Source organism: Rissa tridactyla, chromosome 1 (genome assembly GCF_028500815.1).
Source record: "Rissa tridactyla isolate bRisTri1 chromosome 1, bRisTri1.patW.cur.20221130, whole genome shotgun sequence".
Taxonomy (NCBI): Eukaryota; Metazoa; Chordata; class Aves; order Charadriiformes; family Laridae; genus Rissa; species Rissa tridactyla.
Window position 1 is genome coordinate 159,805,373 of NC_071466.1, and position 13,577 is coordinate 159,818,949.

A 13,577-nucleotide genomic window follows, 5' to 3' on the forward strand; every position below is an offset into this window, starting at 1 on the left:
GTTAAAAATGAAGGAGATCAAATTACCCTGTCACCACAGGAAAGGGCACTAGTCCTTTTCAGACATGCTTTGTAGATGCCTGCAGTGCACATCACCTATTGATAAAGCCTGCTTTATTTCACGGCTCTCAATTCTTTGCCTTTCATGAGCACTAAATTCCACACCACAAAGTTAAAGGAAAAAAAAAAAAAACTAATTTAGGAGAAGGATTAACTATGTTGATCAGCATGGAAAATTAGGTGTATATTTTACTGAGAACAGTCAGGATGTAAATTGGAACAACTCATTTTAGCTTTTTTTTTATTCTTGTTTACTAATTTATTTTAAAAGTTACACAAAGTCAGAGCTGAGAATATGCTTTATCACATCTTTGTCAGTTCAAAAATATTGTGAATCTGCAACAGCAAAATCTTTTCCAATCTTATAGGGAGAGAGAAAGAGACAGGCTTTCTAGTCATTCTCAATCTGTACTCTTTAACTGCCTCTATGAACAGTACAGACGGAAAACCCACTCTGTGACCACATCTAAGGCCTGTTTGGATAGATCTACAAGTCTTCGGTGATTGTAGTATAAGGCAAAACTTGATTGCATCCTACCTTTTACGTGAGCCTCTATTTGCTTCTGCAATTATTTCCTCCTCATCAGAATTTGTGGTGCAAATGGAGGTACTAACAGGATGAACTGCAAGCCTTGGTCAGTTTTGCGGTTCCTGAGTCCCGTATTACAGAAAAAAGATGCACAATACAACATTTTAAAATCCAAGTATGGGAAATACCTTGATATAAGGTCCATATTGCTTCGAAAGTGCTAAAATAGGAGCAGAAGACTGGCAAGTACCTCCAGGGCCATCTTAACCCATACCATGTTAGTACATCTCTTTCAGGATCTTTGATCAAATTGCACCTGAAACTGATTTTAACTCCTACTAGTCCAGTCAGAAGACTCCTCCAAAAATTGTTTGCATTAAGACCTTTTCTAATTTCCACACATAATTTAGCTATCATTATTTTATGCCCCCTTATTCTTGCACCAACATTTTTCTTTCTACTAAATAGTTCTTTCTGGTCTTAAGTTCTTTTGTGTATCAAGAGAAAATTTGCTATGCCGAAAAGCGAAGCTCTTCCATTGTCTTCTACATTTCTCTTGTCATCTCATTATTCACAGCATCTATAAATCACTGCTTGTGATACGCCTCTGTAAAACTGATTGAGCATCCAGATTTAAGTTTTGAGGTCAAGGTTTAAACTAAGTTAAAACCAGGCTATTTGAATGAAGTTCACGTAGCCACAATTGTATATAGGAAACTGGATGTATTTTTTTTGTTCTTGTTTTAATTTAGTATTTTCAGAAATAATTTTCTTCATTTAGTGCAGTTTGTAAATACTTATCTCTTCTTTCCTGTAGTGTCCAGAAGATTCTCACAAATACTCCGGCGACAGACATCACTAAATCATCTCTGCCAAGTAAATATTTGTTACCCAAGTTTTCTGAATGCCATTCTTACTGACTTTTCAAATAATTTTATGAGTTGGCAGGCTGGGCTTTACCCAGAGAGGAAGAGATTATGTTAGCAGTTTGTCTCCAATATTTATTGTGACCACCTTTATAAAATCAAAAAGTAATCAGCAAAAAATGCTTTTCTAGACAACTGGCAACCCCTGATCATTAAATTCAGCAGGGAGCTTTTATGCAACAAAATTATTATTTGATATGAAGAGATAGTTCATTTCCATGAAATAAATGAGCGGCACTCCTTTGATTTCAGAGTGGTTTGTATCAGGCCTATTGCAAAGCAAGAAAAATTTCTATCTATCTGCCTGACAAAAAAATTTCAAGTCTAATTGTGTATTATAAATCAAATGCAAATTAGTAAAAAACAAAATGGTTAAACCACTGGGGTTCTAAATAGAAATATTCTTACAACCATACCAAGTGAATATAAAAACTACGCTGAGGTTTTTGTTTTTCATCAGTTAGTTTAGATCACAACTACCTATCAAAAATTCATGAGGCCAATTTATGTTTAGTATAAAAAGAGGGAGGATGCATTGGATTCATTAATGTTTCACCCATGTATTGGAGCAAATAGTTTGTTTTCCCTGTCACGCTGAAAGCTCCACTTTTGGAAGGTGTATCCAACACCCCAGGTTAACCCTGTGAATGGTGAGGCCCACAGGAAGAAGCTCTGGGGAAAAAGAAACACTCCTGCAAGGACTACTTTGTAGATTTCTTCCTCCATTATTTTAGTGGTGGAGGCAAATATGCCAGTGCTACCTTTCCCCAGACATGGTGAATCATCACTGAACTTTGGAGGTCCATAGGGATTCAGAGGAAATCAAGATACAGAGACCACAATCTTCTGCATCAGACCTGGGATCAAACAGTTTACTTGCGTGAAAGACTCTTCAAATGCATCATTTCCTTGGGGAAGCTGATAACCTTAGTGTGGGTTATCATCTCTGCTTAACTTACAGAGATCTGGTGTATGTTATATGACCATGACCTTGTGTCACTTCCTTTCCTCTCAGCCCGTTCTTCCCATTATCAACAGCAGACCTCTGTCTCAACCAGCCAAGAAGCAGGTCTGATGCAGAGGCAAATGAGCTTTAACTTTTTCATGTGGCTGAGGGAAGAATGAGAGTCTTCATAGTTTGGGAGAAGGGAGGGTGCAATCCTCAGTGGGGTTTGTTTGGTTTTGCCTTAATTTTTCTTGTTGCTTTTTGCTTTTAAATCGAAGCAGAGATTGAAGAGTCTAGCAACAGCACCACCAGATTAGGGTTGCTCACAGGGGTTTGTGGTGGGTGCAAGCAAAATACTTGCAGTTGATTAAAGTAGGCAAAATGACTTGGGAATTCACTGTGGTTAGAGGGCCCTGTAACATCCATATGACATCAAGCTGGTGGGTAGGGGTCCATGAGGAGAATCAAGTTAGTGAGCCTAGCTAAGGAAGCGTAAAAGGGGATAAAGCCTATTTTTTAACCTAATAAACCATGAACTAATGAATAGATTGGATTGGATTACAGGCATCAAGAACAGTGATCCACAGTGCAGACATCACATTTCAAATGCTGGAGGACTGGAGGAATGTGGATCTGAATAGCATTACCAAACAAACCCTCTATACTATGGAGGACTCACGGGAGGAACACAGAAAGCTCATCATACAATGTAAGAGCAGAACCCTCAAATAAAGCCAAATGAACTATTTCCTGCTGGAAAAAATGCTCAGTGAAAGTAACACTGTTTTTGCAGCCATTGGTTTTCTTGGAGGCTTAAGATAAATATAGAGACATTTATCAAAATGTGAGGTAAAGCCCTGTCAAGGTCCTATGTTTTGAGGCATAGATCTGGACACTCTGCCATTAATGAGTTCCTTTCTAGTATCCAGAGCAGCCAATGGCACAACACTTGCACCCAAATTCAGGAGGACTTTTTCCATGAAACTGAGCAAACTAAATCTATGAGTTAACCATGGAATCTGATAATGTCTAGTCTCTCCTGCTGTAGAATTGCAGGAAAGTTGTCTTTCGAATGGCTTTGATGCTAAAGTGACTGTGTATTTGAGTCCCTTGTAAGCTTTTATTTATAAAAAGCTTCATTTTACAGTGTTTCCATAAAGAAGGCAATTTGATGGGGTGATCTTTCACCTGGAACTTTTATGAATAGCTAGAAGCAATGAGCAAGCTTATTGGCTAGTTTAGATTCTGCCTAGTGTAGCGAAGGGCATGAACTGAAAAGTGACTTTGGAGATGTTGGCAAATTGGTTTTAGAGTCAAAGATCTTTTCAAAATATAAAATTTAACTTGCATTGTCCAGCAAGTGTGCGTGGTTGTAAGCTTCGGTGTAGCTCAAAGCACACTGAGTTTGTCCCTCTGAGGCACCAGAGGTAACGAGCTTCGTCTTTAGCGTCATTCATAATCTTACTTCCCTGGGAACCCACCTGTTGTATTGCCATCTCTCTCCTGAGGAGGACCACTCATCTTTTATCCAGAACCAGCCTTAATGGGGAGCAACCCAGGCAACCACTTGTGGGAGCCCTGCAAGGGTAGGTTTGCTAGTGGGGCAACTCTTTCAGTGAACGGCTGGAAAGAGGAGGGTTGACACCTTCGCATGTACACTGGACCTTGCAAGGTTGACTTTGGCACTTGTCCCACTGTGTTAACGCTAGAAGTCTTCTCTCTGGTTTAGGGACGGGCCTTGCATTCTCTGTTAGCTCTGTTTTCCAGCAAGAGGTGCTTGGTACTCTTTCCTCTCCTCCTTAATCCTTGACTCATTTCCTGACATGGCCCTCTTCCCTTTTGAGGAGACAGAAATGTCACATGGCAGCAGGGGAGGTAGCATATAGTGACACTGGAGTCCAGAAGGTGGGTGCATCTTTGTGTCACCTATTGGTTTTCAGTATCTACGCAACATCCTCACACTGGCCAAAAAAGAAAGGGTTCTCAAAATTATAATCCCTAGTAGCAGCAACAGTTTTGGCTCTCATTCAGATAATCCTTACTGTTTAGGAAAGCTTTTTGTATATGTGCTAACTATTTAAATACAAACTTAAGCGTAATCAAATCAAAGGGAATTTTCCTGGATGCGAATGGATTTAAACACGTGTTTTTCCATCTTTTGGGCCCATATAGTCCAATAAGCAACTACCCAGAAATGGTAACCTAATAGGAATGTTAATGATGAGATGGGATTCCACTGAGATGGGCAGATATGTACAGAGAGTATTCTAGTACTTAGATATTCCACCCCTGCCTTCCCCCCCAATCTTTGATGTTTATTCTATTTGGCCAAAGATCTTTTCAAAGATCACACTCTGTATGACTCATATGACATGGAATTAAGGCACGCTTTCACATTCTTGATATTAATAACTAAGAAATTACAATTTCCAGCTACTGTAACTGGAAAAAAAAGTTTACAAGGCTATAAGCAAGCTTAGAGAGAAACAGAGGAAAATCACTGGGTATAAGAGAAGCTCTTTCCTGCTCTGCTATGGTAGCTGTCTCTGAAATGGTTTCTTCTTTATTTCCTCTTTCTCAGATCTTGTTGAGGTATTTTTAATAGTCACTAAAGGCTAAACAGTTACTTTTCTCAAATAAGTTGTCGTACACGGTTGCATTGCTCCAGCAGCAAAGCAGGGAACTGATTTGTTTTTCCACTCTTGCTCCCCTCTTTGCACAGCATATGAATTACTTCATCTGTTGTATCAGGCAGTTTTTGTCCAGCCAAATACTCAGGTAAGGAGACAACATTTAGATTTCTCTGTGATCCTGTTCTGAATACAGAGAGGTTGCCTATTCAATGAAACAAGATAAGGGTAGCCCAGACATCATTATTTTCCTTCTTCCCCAGCTAATGTTTCTGGCCATCCAGCCTTTGCAACTCTCAGTTAAACACAGTTAAAGAAGTCAGGTGTGAAGTAAATGCATTCCTGCTCATCTTGCTGATCCAACTTAGAGACGAGGGAGCTTGTTCTTTGCGTTATTCTCGGGTAGCCTCTCTGGCTCACTTCTCTAGCTATCATCCCTAAGCTTTGCCACCTCCACCTCCCTTACTGTCTTTCCTATGGTGGGAAATTCCTTCCTCCTGTTGTTTATAATTAAACATAAATGGAAATGCATAGCACACTGAGATCATCCTGTAACACAGCAGGTAGAAAGTATCTTTCTTGATTTACTGGGCCTTTTATTTTAGCTGAGTTGAAGAACAGTTTCTTAAGGTGTCAAAGCTCATGATTCTTTGTCTTCTGGTCATTGATTCTCAAAAAATGCAAGTCTGTAGTTTATTTAACAGCTGCAGTTGAATTTCTTGATTGTTTTTACTTTCTGTATTAAAATATGAATATGTGTACTTGGGAGAGGTGAAAAAGTATTCGGGTTGCTTTTGGAAACTCTTCTTGGTGAATTCAGTATAGCATTTGTGCATTGGTAGCAATTTGTTTTGAAGAAGCAGAAGTTTATGGAAATTCTTTGTGTGTGTGTCTGGCATTGCAAAGAGATGATTCGCAGCAGTTAAATCATGTTTTTGCAACTAAAGCATTATACAGATGAGAGCCCTGCCAACAATAGTCATCCACTTGGTGCTTGGAAGATTCTTTATGCATTTCTAAATCAATTTCATGCATGACCTTTTTTCATCACCAGGGTCAAGGCCTAGCTTCACACTCTTCGTAGAGAGTTTCACTTCCGGGCACACTAGACAGCTGAATCTTAAATCTAAAGATTAATTTTAAACAATTGGTTCTGATTTGCTCACATTACCACTTCCAATGACTCCATCACTTTCACTAGAAATAAGATAAGACACCAGGCAAACTTACTGGGTCAACACCAGGGAAGATATATTTGTTATAGCTAAGCAATCTGTTATGAAACCCACAGAAAACTTGTGATGTTATTGGTGGATTTTTGTGATTTTGTTCAAAATGGTATCCAAATACTAAGGTGGGCTATTTTTCCTTTGTCTGCCAGTATATCAGGAGTTTGACCACCTTCTGGAGGAGCAGTCCCCCATTGAGTCATACATCGAGTGGCTGGATTCCATGGTGGACAGATGTGTTGTAAAGGTTGGTAAGCAGGAGTAAGGACCTGAGTCAGTCGCGTGCATTATGAGCTCTATTCAGATCCTAGGTTTTTAGCGAAAACAGAAAACAAACAAACCAACCAGACATTGATCATAAGCAGGAGTTAAAGCAGCTGTGGGCAAAATCTCACCAGTTTTCATGCTCAGTATGAGAACAACTCACATTCAGGATTCGGCTTTATTCTGCTCTTGTGTATTCTATCCCAAAAGATGATATTCAAGAATGGAACAGGGTTGAGGTTTCCAATCAAATCAATATTTCAGGGGTATGGAGAGAGGAGTTCAGAGTCATTCTAACTACATAGTGCGAATAAAAAACATAATCTAGTCTGGCCTTTTAAGATTTTAGTGAAAAGGATATTTAGGCTAGCTAATTCATTTATGTACATTCAAATGTAAGGATGAAAGTCTACAATGCCATTCAGTCAAGGACACATTTATGTTGTCTTTTGAGATGATTTGGGATACCAATGACTTGTATTTTATTTCGATTTAAGTGCATGCAGAAACCTACTAACAAATCTTTAAAAAATATTTTCAAAAGTGATCAGACATCACCATAATTTTACATAGAGTATGAAATCATATGACTGACTATTCTAACTTCTGTCACTAACTATACTTTGTATTAGGATGTTGTATTAGGATTTTAACTCTTCATTCCAGTTGTTAGAGCTAAGTAGTAAAAATAAATAAATAAATAAATATTGCAGCCCCTCTCTCTGCTGCAAAAGATACATCCAGGAAACAACAGGTATTTCCCCCAGATTGTTTGGAATGTATTGATTGCTTTGGGGAGCTTTTCTTTTAGGCATTGGAATGCAATTTGAAATTCAGACCATTACTGTTAATTTTCATAAAGAACTTGACATGGATTTTATTAGCTAATTGGATTAACATAATTCTTCAAATCACATATGGCTATAGTAAAAAACTTTTGAAGAGCTGATGCCTAAAGTGTGCTTTCTGGAAAGTAGTTTTGCTGGTAAAATGACTATGTGAATTCACAAAAATAAAAACATGGAGGAATAAAAAAATTATATTAAATACTAAACTTTGATTGAAATATTAATATAAATTTTCAGTGTAGATCAAGTATTCTTTATTATAAATTGTTTCCTTGACTAGGAAGCAAGAATGAACATGTAAGTAACACAGTTAAGATGAAGATCAGAGCAATTTTTTGGCAGTCCTTTCATCACTTATAAAGGAAATTCAGTCTTGGTGTTGAATAATACTTTATGATTTCCTCTTTCTGAAGGTTGTACATAGTAGCAAGGTGACTTTGTGTGTAAGGCTGATGTTTGGGGTTTTATTAATTTTTAGTGTATATTTTAATGTGAAGATAATGGTAAGTAGTTTTTCAATATATAAAAAGAAGACAGATATGTGCAACATTCAGCTGTATTGGGCAGTGGAAAGAAAAGTTTCTCCATGTCAGATATATCTGTTTTCTTGCAGGTAGCTGCCAAGAGACAAGGCTCTTTGAAGAAAGTAGCTCAGCAGTTCCTCTTGATGTGGTCCTGTTTCGGCACTCGAGTGATTCGGGACATGACTTTGCACAGTGCACCCAGCTTTGGTACTTTCATTTTGTTGTAGTAATTGCCTGCCACCATCAAAAAAACTTGCATCCTGGCTTGTAACGCACAGTTTAAGTGAAACCATAACCAATTTTCACATGTCCAGGGCTCTATTAAAAAAAGAGTTGGGGCTACTGACATTTGGAAGTAATGCTCAGACAGATGTCTGTCTTCAAGACCTGGCCAGGGGAGCTGAAAACATTACTACTTCCTTCTGTTTGTTGTTAGCCAGTAGCTGGAGTTACCAGTCTCAGGTCAGCTGGAGGAGTTGATTCTGGGAACATTCCCTAATTCGCTTCAGTGCAAAGTGAGCCTGGTTACCCAAACCACTCTGACTACATGTTATGCTGAGGGAGATGGCTTTGCGCTGAAGTGGATGAAAAGTTCTCCAGTGAACCACTTTGACAGCTCCACTTTAAAAGGGCATAGCATTTTAAATTAGTCTTTGTGAAATAAGTGTGTTTTCTATACCCTGGACAGATTATCTTCCATTCTGTTAGAATTCAGTCAGGGTGGAAAAATAGATTTTTACTTTTTAAGTGAAAAAGCATATTGCTTTTCTACAGTTTCAAAAGGGGCTTTGTCTTGAATTCTGGGATACAAGCAGTTCAGATTAAAATCAGTTAAAAGCAGGAAATGATTGCAAATGGACAGCGCTGTCATAAGTGTGAACATTTGCAGTCACTTGGGACCAGATTTTGCATGAAGGATGGTTTTTATGAATGCACATTTGTCAGAATATGTTAGTAGAAGATTAACAATGAATTTATGAAGGCATTGCATTGAACAGCTGCAAGGTTTTCTGCCAGCTGAGCTTTGATGTCTTTTATGCTTTTAGAAACATCTAATAGCATAAATTCCAATACAATCAGAGATAGGCGTGATGTAACCTATATTTATATTTGAATATGAAACTACTTTCACTGGCTTCCCATTGTAAAGAGTTTTCCAAACAGTAATTACTGAGTCACCATTAGACACCAGTATAGCGGGCATCCCCAAGGTGATCACAATTTCCATCTGCTGGCTTTTGTTTCCAGCACCAGTATCCTGCTCACATCTATTTCCCACCTCCTCTAGGACTCATTTTCGCCTTGAGTCACTGCAGCTTTTCTTTGTTGTGGGCATAAAAGTAGCTGCTACTGCTTAACAGTATACTTTCCCCCGGTGTTCAAAAATGTCTTTGCATGAGTGTTGAGTAAATGCTGAATTTTTATTTTCAAACACTTTGGGTTGCTGCACTTCTCTCTGCAGACATAATCGCAACCTGTGAAACACACAGTTACCCAACAAATGAAAAAACATCCTGCGTTAGTGCGGTGTTGAGGATACACTGTCTGAATTCATTACATGCTGAGGTTAAAATACCCCCAAGGATACATTATTGCTACTAAATTGCACATTACAACATTATTTTTATTCCTGTTCAGGTTATGTTTGTAGCCTGATCAAGCTTTCTCTGTTTCAAGGCATCAGTCACCAAAGCAGCTTTAATCAAACAGGGATTCCCCAAATAGTTATTAGGCCACCAGTTTTCTGGAAGATCTATAGAGTGATCCTCAGCTGTGATTTTTTACTTATTAACAGAAACATTTATGAATGTGCCATGTAGCAAGAAAATGGGAAGATTGAGAAATATTCATTGGTTTGAGTTTGGGACATAATATATAATATAATATAATATATCAGATCTACCAAAATAAGTTACCTGTTGTCTCTGTTATAAATTTGGGTCTTGAACTGCTCAGCTAAATTAGTAGGTTTTTGTCTTTTATACTTTTTGTTTTGTTTTGTCTTTTCAGTTCACTGAGAATATCTGTGTATATAAACTGCGTGATTCTCCTCCTTACATGGACACACACCTTTGAACATGACTTTGAGATGTTTATATGTAACCATAGTCAGGGGAAGAATGTCCTGCTCATAGCTGATGTATTTTTCATGGGTGTGTGGTGTTACATTAGAACTAGATCAATAACTGCTTTTCAATTTGGTAACCAAAGCAAGGGTTTTAAAAAAAAATAAAAAAGTCAATGTGCTAAGTGTGTGGCTGAGACAGTTTGGGATTTTAATCACTTCAGAATTTTTTTTTTTTTTTTAAGTAAAATCAAAGAGAATTTTTTTTGCATCTGCCATATTTTGGTCCTTAGACAACAGTTGCCTGCTTCAGCAGCCTTCAATCAGTGTTAGTCACTGCCAGAGCAAGATTTCTAACCGAAAGGCTAGAGGATTTGTCATGCAGGAGGGTTTTCTCATCTTTTCTGTTGAAACTGTTTAACTTCATACAAACCACGTAACCATTTGTTGAGCTGCGGAGGACAGCAGCCTGCTGGGTGGGTTCTCTCCTGGGAGGTGATGTGGCAAGCGTTGGATCGGGCCCTGTTATAATATAACCCTTATTTATACAGGGTGGAGTTTTCCCTGCTCAGGTGCAACTCCAGTGGAGGCAGAAGATCTGAGCCTTCAGGTTTTCGAAGGGGAGAATGATACCAAAACCATATCCTCATCCTATCAGGCAGAAGCCTGGGCTATTCCTACCTTGTTTCCCCCCAAAAGCCCCAAATGTTATTTAGCCACAGATACAAATTTGTAATAATTTGTATTAATGATGCTACTCTTTCACTCGCAAGGCCATTTGACACATTGTTGATGAATTAGAGTTGAGGAAGTTCCAAAAGAATAACCCCTGAATCTAAACAGTGCAGAGCTCGATGGCAGAAACTCTTCTGCACTTAATTTCACGCAGTTCCTTCTAGCTTTTCAGAATAGTGTTTGCATTTAAATGAATTCTATGGAGAGAAACAAAGACTGATTTACTATTCTAAATATTTACATCTATTTACCTTTGTTCTTAACTTAGATAAAAAGTTTTGCATTTTTACTGGGTTGGAAACTGTTTCAGTGGACTGATTTTTAATGATTTTTTCCACTTCAATCAATATATAGACTGAGATGCTCACCATGTAATTTTTTTTGAAGAAGTAAAATAATATGTTAAACAACAGGATTTTTACTATATACAAGACAGTATATTTTTATCTTTGAAATATATGGTACAGCAATCTGACTGGAGGAAGTTGGAATACCTGGCTCTGGACTGGCTAGCACAGAGACTTGATTCTGCAAAGCTTTTAAGCATAGTGGCATGGGCAGGTTGAAACAATCCCTGGCAGACAAAAAACTCCCCTCTCTCGTGGTCCCTCTCCCGTCTTCTCTCTGCTGTCTCTCTCCCTCCCTCCCTCCTTCCTGTCTATGCATATCAAAGGCACAGTTGGTGGCAGTGTTTGGGTAATGCATCCAGTGTATAAAGTAACTAATTAGTAATAGAAGCACCGTGATTTTCCCCAGATCTGGAAATCTCACTGTTGTTTTGCTACTTACACACAATTGCTTTATCTGTTAATAGCTGCTGATACCTACTGTACATTAGCTGGGTAATTATTGCCATGATTTCTGTTAATTCCTGAAAATTAGAGCCCAATGCTATTTATTACTGTAACTACATATTCTTCAATGGCTTCTTATCTCTTCCTAAAGAAGTGTATGGTTTGCCAGCCACTGTTGGATCCGTTTCAGTACTTAAAGATATACTTGAAAGAACCAAATAGTTCCATGTGAAAAACAGTAGCTTGCAAACACAGAATAAATTATTGTACATCATGCTGAATAGCTATTCACTGTGTAGCTGAAATGTGTGCCCTGATATTGGTTTCACTCTATAGCTTACATCTCATTTGACTCGTTTAAAAATGTAAAAATATTGCATTCATTCAGTACCAACAACTTGTTTGTCTAGTGTCTTTCACGCAAATTCTGGGCTCAAAAAACTCTATACAGAGTTTAAAAATACACAGTGGGAGAAATAATAGGAGAGGAAGAGAGAAATTCAAAAGAGTGACAAAGGCACTGGAGTGTTTTTAAACGCTGCATTCAGTATTGCCAACCTCAAGTCTTCAAAATAAAGCATTAGACCCCCCCAAAACAAAGACATTTTTTAAAAATAGCAAATCTTGGTTTTTTGTCATTTGCTTGCTAGCATTTTAGTGCTAGGGTTTGCAATTCCAAACACTCTTATGAAACTACAAGCAACTTTCCTCAATTTTTTTTTTTTTTTAAATTAAAGCTGAGCAGGGAGTTTGATGGGAAACACTAAATACCCTGGGCTTTGTACCACCACATGAAGTTTGCCAGCATTTAGGCCTGTTTTTCTTACCTTGGAAATACTTAGCGGTAGTAATTGCACTAAAGTCAATAGAAAATTTTCACTGAAAAACTGTAGACAGAAGAGCAAGCATTTTGTGGAGATTCTTGATAATCCAGGTTTCCTCTGGATAAATGCTTGGTCAGTAACAAGGTGATCAGCCAGATCTGCTGTCTTCATTGTACTGCTAAATTGAATAGGATTTTATTTAACAAGACTTTGAGCCCAAAAGATTTCTAAAAACAAATTCTCTGCAGTAGTTAAGTGAAGATGTCCGCTATTTACCCTTGCAAGGCTAAGGAAACTTGTTACCATTTTGATTTGCACAGATACACGAAACAAATGAAAAAACTGAATGCTTCAGGTTCACCAACAGCCAAACTTTTCCTCCCCATAGCAAAGGACATATGTCCTTTTTCTGTGCTGCCTTGCCCAAAGAACACAAAGGCGCGTGTTCACCTCCCCGTGTGCGCGCTCAGCTCATATCAGTGACGACAGAAGCCATGCAGGCGTGGAGTGAGAGAATGAAACACAAAGACCATCCGGGTCACAAAGAAGAAGAACGTGCTCAGAGTTACTTTGAAAGCTGAATTGCCAGCTAGAATTGTATAAGGATGTAGGGTCTTTCAAACCACTTCTGCCCATCAATGGTATGTTTGAGCAGAAAAGTTGGAGTAGGGGTGGTTATGCGTTGTTGTGGTAAAAGCTAGTACATCAAGATAAACCTAACTTCCCTGTGAAGAAACCAATCATTATGAAATTTGATTGAATTTGAAACTTGTTGCATCTTTCTCCCATGCAAGTATTTTTCCTCAAAATGTAGTAATGGAATTTGGAAAGGAAGACATCTAGATGAGGCTTTTGGTTTTTTTTGGTTTTTTTCTGTCTGGCAGTAATTGATCTCTGTTTCCCTCTCAGCTGGTGATCTTCCTCTGGTTTAAGCCAGCTGCTGGACTGGCTATTACTTTAACCTGTGTTATTTAATGACTTATATGAACATGTTTTAAATATTCCATATAAGTCAAAATAAACATTGGAGCTTTTAAAAAACCCAAACCTGTTGTGTGATCAAGTCCTGTCTGGACTCCATGATACTCTGTGTCATGGAGTCTGTTGCATAAACTGACCAAACTCCATCTTGATGCTTGTCAGTCTTCCCCTGCGGATGAATGTTATTCCTTTCAGGAGGACACCACACAATGTCTCAGCTCTG

The 13,577-nt window shown here is 38.3% G+C and overlaps 1 protein-coding gene across 1 annotated transcript in view; it reads left to right on the forward strand.

Moving 5' to 3' along the window:
• Positions 1–13,577, forward strand: part of RFX4 (regulatory factor X4) — a 97,493-nt gene that overhangs the window by 56,572 nt on the left and 27,344 nt on the right. The window contains exons 10-13 of the mRNA XM_054198443.1: positions 1,406–1,464; positions 3,025–3,169; positions 6,472–6,566; positions 8,045–8,162. Coding sequence (XP_054054418.1) covers positions 1,406–1,464; positions 3,025–3,169; positions 6,472–6,566; positions 8,045–8,162 — 417 coding nt within the window. The remainder of the gene's footprint in view (positions 1–1,405; positions 1,465–3,024; positions 3,170–6,471; positions 6,567–8,044; positions 8,163–13,577) is intronic.